Genomic DNA, 14780 nt, shown 5'->3' with positions numbered 1-14780 from the left:
GGCTCCAGGAAGCAGATACACAGGGCAATCTTCTCTCAGGAAACATATTTTACAGACGTAGAAAGGGACTTCCTTGGTGGTCCAGTAGTTAAGATTCCATGCTTCCAATGTAGGGGTTGTGGGTTTGATTCCTGGTTGAGGGACTAAGATCCCACATGCCTTGTGGTGCAGCCAAAAAACAAACAAGCAAACAAACAAAAGACATAGAAAGGGAGGAAGAGGCTCTCTCAAGCAAGGAGAGCCTGTCTTAGGGGAGGGCACTGCCTTACATAATGCCATTTAGGCCTGGCCACCATGGGTGAGAGACCCTAGGAGAAATGCTCAATCAATGGAGGAGAAAGGGGTGAGCTTCTAAGAAGCTGGGGGGACCAATGCACATCTGCTCATAGAATTGCCTGAACTTTCTAGCACCTTTGCATTGCCCAAAATGCTAGTAGATGATATTTCTCAGTCGCTCAGTCGTGTCCGACTCTTTGCAAACCCATGTACCACAGCACGTCAGGCTTCCCTGTCCTTCACCATCTCCCAGAGCATACTCAAACTCATGTCCATTGAGTCAGTGATGCCATCCAACCATCTCATCCTCTGTTGTCCCCTTCTCCTCCTACCCTCAATCTTTCCCAGCATCACAGTCTTTTCCAATGAGTCAGCTCTTCATATCAGGTGGCCAAAGTATTGGAGCTTCAGCTTTAGGCCTTCTAATGAATATTCAGGGTGGATTTCCTTTAGGATTGACTGGTTTAATCTCCTTACTATCCAAGTAGATGATGATAATGAAGATAATAATGATCAGTTATTGAGTACCTCCTATGTTTCAGGCACTAAATTAGGCTCTTTATATGTAGTAAGTTACTCTGTACATTGCAGCCAGCATCCATTGGCTAGTGATGAGATGAAAATATTGAGTAAAAGGCTTTCTACGAGTGCAAACACTGGTCTGGAATGAGAGCTGTCATGGAGGTCTGAAGGGGTTCTGGAAAGGTTTTGGTGTTTTTATGATTCCATCCAATCCAGTTATGAGTCTAGAAATTATGTAGAGTGAATTCCCTTAGCTTACATCTTCAGCAGCTAGCTAGTCAATAACCATGATAATAGTGATGATGGCAATAATGATAATAATATCTTCTTACTCTGACTTAGGCAGTATACAATGTGTTGGATTGGCCAGAAAATTCACTTGGATTTTTCTGTAACAGCTTATGGATAAACCCGAACGAACTTTTTGGCCAACCCAATATTGTGTTTCATTCAGTCCTTAATCCAACCTTCTGAGATATTACAATTCCCATCTTATAAAGGAAGAAACAAGAATAGACAGGTTAATGAATGAGCCTACGGTCTCAGAGCTTTTAAAAGCAAAGCCAGGATTCATACCCCAGTGGGTCTGCCTTCAAAAATGTTTTCTTTCTCCCCTGCAGCACTGTCTTTCCATCTACCCTTGGTCAAACGACACACTTCCTATTTTAGGGGCAGGCTTATCAGAAGGCCCAATTTGCTAAAAATGATTATTGGGAGTTAAGTGTGCTGTTGGATGATGGATTTTTTTTTTTTGTATGTGAAATGACCTGGTTCTCTGCTCTAGATTTATGCAGCTCTGGTGTTAGCCCAGGGATACTGAGCTGACAATCATTCTGCGAAAGACCAGGCTACATCCACGTCTGGCTATAGACGCTTTCTGACAGCGAGGCCATTCCCTGTCCCAGTCATCCTAAGGCAAGCCTCAGGGAGGAAACCAGAATTCTGAGCAGAGGTCCTAAGCAAACAGAGAGGAAACCCTTGCTTCTATCATCTTGGACCTGAAAGATTGAGAGGAATGCAGATGTGTAGGCATAAATTCCTCAGTGCTGGGAGATTTGGAGACGGACGGGGAGACAGGATGAGACGGGCCTGAAAGTCATTGTTGTTGTTATTTAGTCGCTCAGTTGTGTCTGACTCTTTTGTGATCCCACAGACTGTACACACCACTCCCCCAGGCTCCTCTGTCCATGTGATTTCCCAGGCAAGAATACTGGAGTGGGTTGCCATTTCTTTCTCCAAGTGATCTTCCTGACCCAGATGGAAAAGGTTAAGACCCAAAGGAATGTAACCATTCATTCAAAAACAAAAAAACAAAAACAGTTATTGCGCCCTTTAAGGTACCTGATAATGTTCTAGAGATACAATAGTGAACACAGGCAAATTCCTAGTCCCAAGAAACTTACATTGCAGGAGGGAAGACTCAGTTCAGTTCAGTTCAATTCTGTCACTCAGTCGTGTCCGACTCTTTACTGACGATATACAAAAAAATGTATGACCTACAGACACTATAATATATAGTTGAAAATTTCCTAGTTGAAAATACTAGGAAGTGAACTAAAGCAGAGTATCGGGATTGAGAGGGTTTCTTTAACAGTTAAGTGAAGGACAACCTCAGAGTACAGGCAGTTGTGGAACAGAGATGTGAATGAAGTGTGACAGTGAGCCACGTGGGTATGTGGGATTGTTTCAAGTAAGGGGAATAGGCAGTGCAAAATCCCTGGGGCAAGTGTGTGGATAGCATGTTCAAAAAAACAGTAAGAGGTCCTTGTGATTAGGCTAAGTAGCAAATAGGATGCAGAAGAAAAAAAAAAGATGATGCAGAGAATGTGGGTTTTTGTTCTTTGAAGTTGATTTACAATGTTGTGTTAGTTTCAGATTTACAGCAAAGTGAATCAGTTATGCATATAAGAATATATATATACACACATACATATATATATATATATATATACACACACACACACACACACACACACACACACACATTCCTTTTCACATTCTTTTCCATTGTAGGTTGTTGTGAGTATTGAATATAGTTCCCTGTGCTATATAGCAGGTCCTGGCTGTTTATCTATTTTACATACAGTAGTGTGTATCTGTTAATCCCAAATTCCCAGTTTATCCCTCCTCCTCTCTTTCCCCTTTGGTAACCATAAGTTTGTCTTCTATGTCATGGGTCTATTTGTTTTATAAATAAGTTCATTCATATCACTTTTTTTAGATTGCATATATGCATGATATATTTGTTTTTGTCTGACTTCCCTTATTGTAATATTTGGCTCCATCTATGTTGTTGTAGATGGCATTATTTCATTTTTTATAACTGAGTAATATTCCATTATGTATATATAAAAAATGTGTGTGTATATATATATATATATACATATATATATATAACCACATCTTTTTAATCCATTCATCTGTCTATAGACATTTAAGTTGCTTCCATGTAATGGCTATTGTAAACAGTGATGTTATGAACACTGGGTTACAGGTATCTTTTTGAATTAGAGTTTTCATCGTTTCTGGATATATGCCCTAGAGCAAGATGGCTGAATCCTATGGGAGCTCTATTTTTAGTTTTTAAAGGAATCTCCATGCTGTTTCCATAGTGGCTGCACCAATTTAAATTCTAAGAATGTAGGAGGCTCCCTTTTCTCCACACCCTCTCCAGCATTTATTATTTGTAGACTTTTTTGATGATGGCCATTCTGACCAATGTGAGTTCACTGATTGATTTGCATTTCTCTAAGAATTCGTGAGGCTGAACATTTTTGCATGTGCTTACTGGCCACCTGTATGTCTTCTAGAGTGTGTTGGCTCTTGATGGCACACATAGGAGTTTGTGCTTCATTCTGACAGTGATGGAAGACCATTAAAAGATTTTGTGATAAAAGTTACAGTCTCTATGAGGCCAAGAATGGATGCAGGAAGACTTGTGTATTCATTTCTTAGGGCTGCCATGCAAATTACCATAAATTTGGTGGCTCAAAATACTAAAAATTTATTTTCAATGGTTCTAGAGGCCCAAGTGCTAAAATCAAGTTGTCAACAGGCCCATGCTCCCTCTGCAGGCTCTAGGAGAGAATCCTTCCTTGCTTCTTCTGGTTCTGATGCTCCAGGTGTTCCTTGGCTTGCGGCAGCACCACTCCAACCTCCACCTCCATCTTTACACGGCTTCTTTTCTGTGTCTATGTCTTCTCCTCTTCTGTCTCTCCTAAGAAGACTCGTCATTAGATTTAGGGCCTCTCTGGATAATCCAGGGTGACCTCTTGAAATCCTTCATTTATTTAGATCTTCAAAGACCCGTTTCTCACATAAAGTCACATTTACAGCCCTAGGGGTTAGGATGTAGACATATCTTTTGGGGGTCGCCTTTCAACTCAATACAACTAGTTATGAGGCTGTCACATTAGCCCAGAAAGGCGGTGAGGCTGACTTGCCTTAGATTGGCGGCAGCCAGATGGTGAGGAGTGGTTGGACTGTATTAGGGTGAGAGCTCAACGGGGAGGAGTCACTCATTCAGCATCTTCAGGAATATTTCTTGGGTACCAACCATGTTGCAAGCTCTGCCAGCACTGAGGATACAGCAGGCAAGAAAAGATGCAATGCTCAGGGACCTGCGTTCACATCACAGCCCCGCAGCAAACCTGGATGTTCAGTGTATCGTGTGTCACAAAGGAACACAGGGCGGGCAGACCTACCCAGGTCAGCACAGAACACTGCAAGGAGGAATGCAACTTAGCCAGGCCAAAGGGTGCCTTATAGGTGAGCGATGGGGAGGGTGGCGAGTTCAGCTGGAGAGAAATGAATTTATGGAATGCCTGGTCAAGATGTCTTTAAAAAATCACACAAACAAGGGTGGCATGAGCTCTTGGGGCAGCCTGGCCATCAACATGTCTCAGACCGCCCAGGACTAACTGCCACCCACTCACGGCCTGCCAACACAGGTACTGCTGAAGTTTGCATTTGCATATGTAACCATTTATAGCAACCCACCCCCTCTCTTAAGCTGACAGCCCTGATCCTACCATAGCAACACCAGGCACACGAGCAAAACCGTTGCTCACAACCTGAGGTTGTTCAGATTGGCTGAGATTGTGCTCCTAGCACGCTAGGCCCTGCCCTTGAGTCACCCCGGGGTCCTGACGTCATCCCCTGGCGAGGCTTACAGTCTTTAGGTAATTAAATCTTCACCTATAAACGGCTCCCTAGAGGCCCTGCGATTCACTTGCCGGCAGCAGATATAAAAGTCTGGTGACTCGAAAAGGTGCTTTTAAGGAAAGGTCTTTCATCTATAAGACTCATAAAACTCATTAGTATGCTCAAAACCCCATGGATGAAAGGCGGAGTCGCAGAAGAAACAGCGATTCCTCCGCCAAGAGGGTGCGGGACTCCTCCGCCAAGTGGGTGCGGGACTCCTCCGCCAAGTGGGTGCCGGACTCCTCCGCCAAGTGGGTGCCGGACTCCTCCGCCAAGTGGGTGCCGGACTCCTCCGCCAAGTGGGTGCCGGACTCCTCCGCCAAGTGGGTGCCGGACTCCTCCGCCAAGTGGGTGCCGGACTCCTCCGCCAAATGGGTGCAGGACTCCTCCGCCAAGTGAGTGCAGGACTCCTCCACCACTGGTGCGGGACTCCTCCGCCAAGTGGGTGGGGACTCCTCCACCACTGGTGCGGGACTCCTCCGCCAAGTGGGTGGGGACTCCTCCGCCAAGTGGGTGCGGGACTCCTCCGCCAAGTGTGTGCCGGACTCCTCCGCGGCGTGGTTTGACCGCAGACCCGCCCCTAACGTTCTCGGGACTCGAGGCTGAAGTGCCGGCCCGGCAGAGGCGCACACGCTGCCTGTCTGTACACTTGGAAGCCAAAGATCGAGAGACGCGACTCTTGGAATACGTCGTACCCTCCTGCTTTAATAATTAGCCCTTCGCGATGATCCGGAGACCGCAGTCACCGGCCAGCAGCCTGTCTCACTTTCTTCTTATTGAGGCTTCGTCTCACGTTGTGATGAGTCCCAAGGCAGAGGCAAGTGGACACCCCCGGCCTACCCGGCCAAGCTATGACTACTCCCCCACTCGCCACACCTCACGTCTACCGTTGCCCGCCTTCTGGGTGCTGGATCCTAGAAATAGCTCAGGCTCCTGGAAGCTGAGTCTAGAGTCCTTGGGTAGGGAATTCTAGGACCCCTGTTTCCTGGAGGGCAGACTAGAGAGGCCAGTTCAGGCCGCAGGGGTACAACCCAAGTAGGCCCTCATGTTATAGGGGAGGGCGGAGCTGGTGGCGGGCCTGTAATCTTGGTTTGAAGTTACTTCCTGGTGATTGTTGACAGAAAACGAATGAGGCGGTATGGGGGCATCCAGCCTTCTGTTAGGTCACTGGTTCCAGCAGAGCAAGTGGGTCCACATCAGTCTAACAGGTGGGCGATTTCCCAGGTTGGTCCAGCAGACTGTCCCCCAGATGGTAAGAAATCATCTGCTGTGAATAAAAAGGATGCTGAAACTCGGGGAATAATCTCTGTAAAAAAGCAGAGAGTGGCTAACTGGCAGGAGAAGTTGCTTCTTCAACGCTGTTATTATACTTCCTGTAATGGCAGCTGGACACGAACCCATGCCTGGACGTGAATCAGGTCCCAGTGTCCCATCACTGCCGAGTTCTGGGGGAGGAACCACCAGGAGACCAAGCTGATGCTCACCCACGTGCACACACATATATACCCACATATTTCTACAGGAAGGAAGGGTAGAGGACAGAGCCTCTGACCGAAGGCCAGCAGCCTTTGCGTTGATAGGCTCCAGATATGAACCACTCATTCATCCATCCAATCAAGCAGCGAATACTGAGAGTCTAGGACTCCAGACACTGCACAGTGCTGGCTTTGCCCATCACCGGACCAGGCGGGGGCAAAGTCAACACAATCCCTACCCTCTTTGTCTTCCCAGCTACCTAAGGAGAGAAAGCCACCCACCCTGTGTGATTTTCCAAATAAGTTGAAATAAATGCAGTAGTGAACTGTATAGACAGATCTTAACTGCTGCTTGACTTCGCAGGTCAGGGAGGGAGAGCATCTCTTGTCTTACTAGGGCAGATGGTCTCAAAGACACAAGACCAGCTGGGACCATGATTGACACCTGCTGGGCGGCCATGGGCCAGGATCCAGGAACTCAAGAAAGGCCCAGGGTGCTTGAGGACTGAGTTATATTTTTGCTGTCACAGTGTTGTCCACATATTTCTACACTGCCAGGGTCTGGATTTATAAGACAATCAGCTTGGTCAGGAGATGTCTGAGACCATAGGAACAGTACCTGTGTAGACATCTGTATGGATGCCTTTTGCCGCTTTTCGCCCACAGACCTTGGCTTTTAAAAATCGATCCACCCAAATTTTTATCTTCCTCTTTTCACAGTAATAACTCATTTCCCTCTTCTCTAATTAGTTACAGCATATATGGGGCTTCCTGGATGGCACTAGTAGTAAAGAACCCATCTGCCAATGCAAAAGATGTAAGAGATGCAAGTTCAGTCCCTGGGTTGGGAAGATCCCCTGGAGAAGAGCATGGCAACCCACTCCAGGATTCTTGCCTGGAGAATCCCATGGACAGATGGCTGCAAGCCTGTGGGGTTGCAAAGAGTCGGACATGACTGAAGCAGTTTAGCACGTGCTCACCCATGGCATATATAGCTCAGGATTCAAAGTTTCTGTATATTTGCTAACCACTGTCTCCTTGCTCAATTTACATAATTTTTACTGCCAACAAGAAAAGTTTGTATGTATGTAGTGATCTAACAAGAAAAAGATTCTGATATTCTTAGAGATGGCATCAGACCATGGGAAGTCCTTGACTCAGTGGCTAGATTCAGGAATAGTTATGGAACAAACTCCTGGGTTCATCCTTAAAATACAGAATTACTCTGAAATGTTTTAAACAATCTTCATACATCTATTATGCTGATTAACAAACTACTAATTTCACCAATGGAAACCTCTGTGGAAATGTTAATTAGCAGCATCTGGTGTGGATCAGAAATATGGATACTAAGCGAGGCAATTGTAGTCATTATCTCTGAAGTGTGGCCTTTCAGATAAAATGTTAGGTGATCACCTCAAAGTGTGAATTCCTGATTAGGGAATTGACAGCCCCTGGAGTGTAGGTTAAAAATGTACACATTTCTATCACAATCTCTCAACTGAAGCATTTTAAAGAAAATTACAGACATTATCATGCTGCCCACATGAAGATCTCATTCATTCAGTGTTCTAAGTATAACAGTCTGGGGAAAAGCAGCATAACACATTTGTGAAGGAAGACAGTCTAGTGGAAATAAAAGCCCCATCGTTGTTTTCTATCTCAGCATAACTCATTTCTTGACTTTGGTGGAAGCTTTTCCAGAGTCCTCCTGGCTTTCGTGTGCACATGCACAGTCATGCTAGGTTTTGATGGGGGGGAGGCGAGAAAATGGAATGGGAAACACTAAACCTTCAGCCTTGACCATCCTTCCCAGAAACAGGGAATTTTTAAACACTACAGAGTGGGACCTGGAGCGGGTACAATTACTCTTCCATCTTTGCAGACCTGATGCCCGGCTAGGTTCTGGCCATGTCTGTTTTCCAATGTTCTGGTTGTTGTTATTGTTGTTCAGTCTCGAGGTCATGTCCGGCTCTCTGTGACCCGGTAGACTGCAGCCCAACAGGCTTCTCTGTCCTCCACTATCTCCCGGAGTTTGCTCAAATTCACATTCATTAAATTGGTGATACTGTCTAGCCATTTCATTCTCTGCCACCCCCTCCTCTTTTGCTCACACTCTTTCCCAGCATCGGGGTCTTTTCCAACGTCCTGATACCTGCCCTGAAATATAACTCCTCCCCATCTTCTCTCCTGTGTGTGAAATACATTGATAGCATTGCTGAAAGTACTGAAAGCTTCACTTCATTAACTCTCATAAATAAGGACATGAGCAAACTCAAAACCCATGACTGTCATTTGAAATTGGGTGCAAAACCCACCTTCAGCTGAAATGCCTCCATTAGCATGGCACTGTTCCTGGAATCAGGCAGAAAGACAGAGCAGTCCTCCAAATGAGCTCACAGATCAGAGGGAGCAGAGGCTGTAGAAAGGGTCACATGGTGTTTCCAGGGGCAGGTTTCCTCTTTGGACACCAGGATTTGGAGGGATAGCCATTACCAACCATGGGAGTGTGGCTGATGAAATTAAGGAAGACGTCTTTAAATTCAATTACACCCTCAGTGGAAATGGTCTCACTAATGCTTGCGGAGAGAATTATACCCAGTCCATAAAGCCTAACATTTCTAAACCCAATTTTGCGAATTATTCTAAAGGTTAATTCAAGATCTCTCTTCCAAATGGCAAGTTAAGGACAGCCAATGGAAGGAAGGCGTCCTCGGACTGACTGAGGGGGTTATCAGCCTGTAAGAGTTCATTAGTTTTAATTAGTGTAATCACTAATGTCGCATTAACAGTTTAGTGAAGGAAAGTAATTACTCACACATCCACTGTTTAAGATGGGAAGATTAGAATTCATTTTCCAAAACGATTAGCATTTTGCCAATTAAAAGAATCCCTTCTCCCAGCCAGCGGCCCTGTGACCTCACTCACCCCGAAGATTGTGTGTGTAAATGAAACATATTTTGCATCAGGAGAAGGAGCAGGAAGAAATGAAGGATTAAGGCTGTGTTTATTCTCAGCTCCTTCCCAGGGCACAGCAAGTGAGCGCAGGGGTCTCTGTGAGTTTAGGACGTGTTTGCATAGTCATTCACTCTGGAATACACCGCTGGCGGCTTTGTTACCCTGCCACAGTTAAACAGTGGGAAGGCCAGGGGAAGATGAGGCCAGAAGGAAGGAAGGGGAGAGTCTGGCTGGAAGGATCATGGCTCGAGTCCAGGGGCTGGACTAGTGCCAGGACTCCACTGTGGTTCCATCTTGAGTGCACGCTCTACCGCTGGGCCTGGGGCATCGCACTGCCCGAGGGGGCTCCCTAAAGCCCTTGGGCCCTCCTCCCAATTGCCGCAAGTGCTGGGTGCCACCTCCGAGCCCACTCTTTGGCAACATGGTCCGACAGCTCTCCCGCCCTGCTCCTCGCCATCTCTGCCAGATCCCCTAGCAACAGCCACTTGGAATTTCTCATTTCTTAAACATCCCATGTTCTTTCAGATCCAGCTCCTTGGAACCTACTACTCACAAACCTTTTGCCCGTTTTGTTAGAGCGTCACCCTTCCTGCTTCACCGAGGGTAGACAGCACTTTGCATTGACCAGAACAGCTACTGCCCCCACCCTGCGTGCTCAGAGCCCCTCCCGGCATCCTGCGTCCTTGCACTGTGTTATGTTACACTAATCACAGTGAACCGCTGAGACGGGAGCAGGGATCCTACCCTGTTCAGTATTCTCAGCCCGGGCCCAGGCGCTGCACGTGTCAGCTGGTGTATACATATCCGTCAGATGGCTTAATGATTGTGGACAGGTATCAGCCCTCCCTACCTCCCCCTCATCGGCCTTATCAAAGCTCAGCCAAGGAAGCCCAGCGTGGTCGGATCAAGGAACATCACAAAGGAGGGAACCGAGACATCTGCATGCAGGTGGACACTGCCTCTTCACAAGCGCATTTCCAGAGGGAGCTGACCCTGGCTGAGTGCATCTCCCGGGCTTCCTTCTGATTGCATTCAGCCAACAGGAGGCACCGGCAGGGGGCTGGGGGGAGGGAGGAAAGGCAGGCTGTGCTGTTTCTTCCTGACTCCCTCCTTACTTTGATTTTATATCAGTACTGCGTGTGTGCTTGCTAAGTCGCTTCAGTCGTGTCCAACTCTTTGTAACCCTATGGACGGTAGCCCACCAGGCTCCTCTGTTCATGGGATTCTCCAGGCAAGAAACTGGAGTGGGTGGCCATGCCCTTCTCCAGGGGATCTTCCGAACCCAGGGATAGAACCTGCATCTCTTAACATGTCCCTGCGTCGGCAGGTGGGTTCTTTACCACTAATGCCACCTAGGAAGCCTGGTGGTGAACCCCTGGTAAGTTGTTCTTTAACAATGAGTCTAAAGCAGGACAGACGTGTGCCTGGTGGAGCCAAGTCCTGGGAGTCACAGCGGAGACTCCCGCCCTGGGGACCACAGTCCAGCGGCACACAGTCAGCTCTGTGTGCCGTGGTGGTTTTACAGCCCAGAAGGGCATCTCAGATAGTACCACCCCTGGCAGCACTGGGAGGACAAATGGGTATTTACTGAAATTTTGTTCTAAAAATAACACTAATGATAAAATAGGGTGGGGGTGGGGGGAATCCATTGATCTCCAGACCCTGCAGAAAAATATCAACAATATCAGAAAAGAACAGAAAAATTGATTTCTTTGTTCCTTATGACCATCATAATGCATACTATTCAAAGGGGGAAATTGCCTGTTTGAGTATCTTATTAAAGAATCAGAAAGGCATAAATATTGCATTTTCTTGGACTGAGTCTTCAGAATCTCAACCACTCAAGACATCCACCACGTCCCTCATTTTTTTATTTTTGTGTTTTTTTTTTTTTTTTATAATATACTAATACATTTGGGAAATCTCTTCTTGCAAGAGGAATCTTTTGAAGGAGGTTCTGTTTTCAATTGAGTAAATTTACATTCTGTCCTGAAATGACACACAGATGTACAATGTTTCAGCATCTAAATTTGGCAAAATATGCAAAACAATGAATTCAGTCTCATTAACCTATTTGTCAAAACAGATAATAACAAGTGTTGACAAGGACATGGAGAAATCGGAACCCTCTTACTTGGCTGATGGGAATGTAAAACGGTGCTGCCATTTCAGAGAACAGTCTGGTGGTTCTATTTTTTCTTTTTTTTTTTTTAAGAACTAAAGCTTTCTCTGCCTGTATCGGTTGGAGAGGGAATGGCAACCCACTCCAGGACTCTTGCCTGGAAAATCCCATGGACACAGGAGCCTGGCGGGCCACAGCCCACGGAGTCTCAGAGTCAGACACGACTGAGCGACCGCATGTCATCACCTGTATTGGAGAGTTTGCTTTCCACACGCTGAACCTGGGGGTTGAGGGGGGCTGGGGGGTTGGTCAGCCAGAGAGAATGACCTCACGGCCACTAACCCACCAAGTCTCTGTCTCTCTCTCACAGTATGTGTCCAGCCGACACGCCGTCACCCAGAGCGCCCCAGAGCCCAGCAGCTACGCCCCCCACCTCCCCCCGCACCACCACTGCCAGCACCGCTGCCAGCACCAGCCCCATCACCGCCTCTGCCACCACGCCCGGCCCCACCACCTGCGCCACGCGGAGGCGGGGCTGCACGCCACCCGGGTGATGCCCTGCCTGTGCCCCTTGTTCTCCTGCCCGTGGGAGGGCCGCCTGGAGGTGGTGGTGCCCCACCTGCGGCAGATGCACAGGGTGGACGTCCTCCAGGGCGCCGACATCGTCTTCCTGGCCACGGACATGCACCTCCCGGCGCCGGCCGACTGGCTCATCATCCACTCCTGCTTCGGCCACCACTTCCTGCTGGTGCTCAGGAAACAGGAGAGGTACGCAGGGCACCCCCAGTTCTTCGCCACCATGATGCTGATCGGGACCCCCACCCAGGCCGACAGCTTCACCTATCGCCTGGAGCTCAACAGAAACCACCGGTGTCTCAAGTGGGAGGCCACGCCCCGGTCTGTCCTGGAGTGCGTGGACTCGGTCATCACCAACGGGGACTGCCTCGTCATCAACACCTCGCTGGCCCAGCACTTCTCCGACAACGGCAGCCTGGCCATCGGGATCGCCATCTCCGCGGCCGCGGAGATCTGCTCCTCGGAGGCTGAGATGTGACACGGAGGCCACCAGACGCTCATGTGTGGCCACCCCTCCCCCAAGAAACTCTGCCTGGGCCCTTGGATCTCCGCGTGCCAGGACTCCGGGCTCCTTTCTATTCTTCTCCCTCCTCCCCTCCTTCCGTTCTTTTTTTTGTCTCAGGTACTTTGTGGTATTTGGTATCTGTCTGCCATGGGCATTATATTATGTAAACATCCTGTGATGCAAGACCTTGGTGTGATGTTTGTCCTGATTTGTTGGTGTAGTTTTGCAGAATGCTCCTTAACCGGATTCCATCAGAATGGTGATTGCTTGCCACCCTCAGTTCCCTTCTCTCCTGCTGCTCGAATGAGCAACAGTCACCGAGGTCACGAGGCAGACTCTTGGGGTTGAAAGGAGACTGAGTGTCCACATCATTTCCCCCCTCCTCCTTTCAGTCTGTTTCAGAGTGAGCTAACTCCAAAGGGTGTGGAGACAGCAGATTACGGACGGGGACCTGGCCAGCCCAGGGGTGTGTACTGCAGATCAGCTAGACACAACTCTGCCACTTTCCCAGGAGCCTCAGGGGCCACGCTGCTTAGACACGAGATGGTGTCTCCTTCAGGGCGCGGAGCTGGAGGTACCATCATGCCATGTGTTCTCTGGGCTGATCCTGGGGTTCAGAGGAGCAGGCAAGAGGTTGAACCCTCTCTTGGCAGGCAGGCTGCTGTGAGCTTGCCCTCAGCCCGGACCATTTTTTTCCTTCTCTGAAATCAAAGGCCTCAAGGGTTTGGTGCTTTCTAGAAAACCTCTTTGCCCTTCATTGAGCAAGTCATAGAAAAGAATGGGCAAGACGCAGGGGAAGAGAACCAGCCAAAAAAAGCAAAGGATAAAATTAATCTCCTACCTTTGGGAGGGCATTCTCCCCAGAGAGCTCTATTATCAAGTTATAAAATCCATCAGTGTTTTCCCTCGGGGTGGAGCGCTTTTGTATCCAGCAAAGATTCCTCTGTGTTCTCGACAATTCATAACCAGAACCATGACTCAGCAGCAGACACAAGGAACTTGGAGGGTGCACCTGGTCCTCTGGCCTGGAGGCCTGGCCCCATCACTCAGACACCTGGGAGGGTCCTCTTTCCTTACTTCTAAAACGCCCCGGTGGTCCAGTGGTTAAGACCCTTAGCTTCCAATGACGGAAACACAGGTTCGATTCCTGGTCAGGAAACTAACCAAATCCAACAAGCCACGTGATGCAGCTGACAAAATAAATATATAAAACATGCCAAGGGCCCCATTCGGCACACAGATGCTATCACTGGTCAGTCTGCATCCACCACTCTGCTGCAGGGTGAATGAAGAGGCCACAAAAATTCACGTTGCCTGCAGGTGTAGATGGCTTTCTCTTAATTCAGCTGTCAGAACAACAAGCCAATGTCTTGTTGTGGAAGTCTCTTGGGTTTTTTAAGAAAGTAAGCGCGTTTAGTCAACGTCGTCTCTTCTAATGGAAGCTGAACACCTGTAAATCTTCCCAGGAGGTCCTCTCTTACCTCCTTTTGTCATTTTTGTCCTCTCCTTGGCCACTCCCCATCCGCACCAGAAGCATGGGACCCCCGAGCCCCACATGACGCTCACTAGTGGACCTCTCGCCAACCAGACGTTGCTCTCAGCCCCACTCCCTCACCTTGGCCATCTCGGCTGGGTCCTGGCAGGCCTCCCACTGAAGACTTAGTTTCAGGCAGCCTGCCCTGGCTGGGCATCAGCCATCTTTTCTCAGCCAAAAATAACTGATCCTGAAACACAAGAGCAACCTTCCCTTCCCCCAACAACCCTGTGGCCCCCTGTGCAGTCCACCTCCAGCTCCAGCTCCAGAAGGGCGATGCCAGTCCATGGAGGAGTGCATAACACAGCCCCCTCTACTTAGACAGTAACTGCTGGGGCCTGGGAGCTGGGGTTTCATTCTCTAAGAGCCCTAAGGAGGCTAACAAACATAGTGTTACTGATGGAGGCAGACGCCAGCTCTACAGCCCCAAGGAAAGAGTTGTGGGTTCCTTTCAGCACTGTCACAGCATCCTATAAGGTGCCAGCATCTCCTGCCAAGAACGGAACAAGCAGAGACAGGTTGGCTCATGTGGGGAGAGACTGGCTCCTGCCTTTACCCCCAGGCCCTTCCCCAGAACCTAAGACCCTCCCCACTTGACTGTAAGTCTGT

General features: G+C 48.3%; 1 protein-coding gene across 1 annotated transcript in view; it reads left to right on the top strand.

Annotated features, from left to right (window-relative positions):
• The window catches only part of SIAH3 (siah E3 ubiquitin protein ligase family member 3), a 70370-nt gene extending 57760 nt beyond the window's left edge, over positions 1-12610 (top strand). The window contains exon 2 of the mRNA XM_065901725.1: positions 11927-12610. Within this exon, the coding sequence (XP_065757797.1) occupies positions 11927-12610 (684 nt within the window). The remainder of the gene's footprint in view (positions 1-11926) is intronic.
• The last annotated feature ends 2170 nt before the right edge of the window (positions 12611-14780 follow it).

This window comes from Muntiacus reevesi, chromosome 11 (genome assembly GCF_963930625.1).
Source record: "Muntiacus reevesi chromosome 11, mMunRee1.1, whole genome shotgun sequence".
NCBI lineage: Eukaryota > Metazoa > Chordata > Mammalia > Artiodactyla > Cervidae > Muntiacus > Muntiacus reevesi.
The sequence above is the reverse complement of the archived record's forward strand: the minus strand, read 5'-3'. Positions and strand labels throughout refer to the sequence as shown.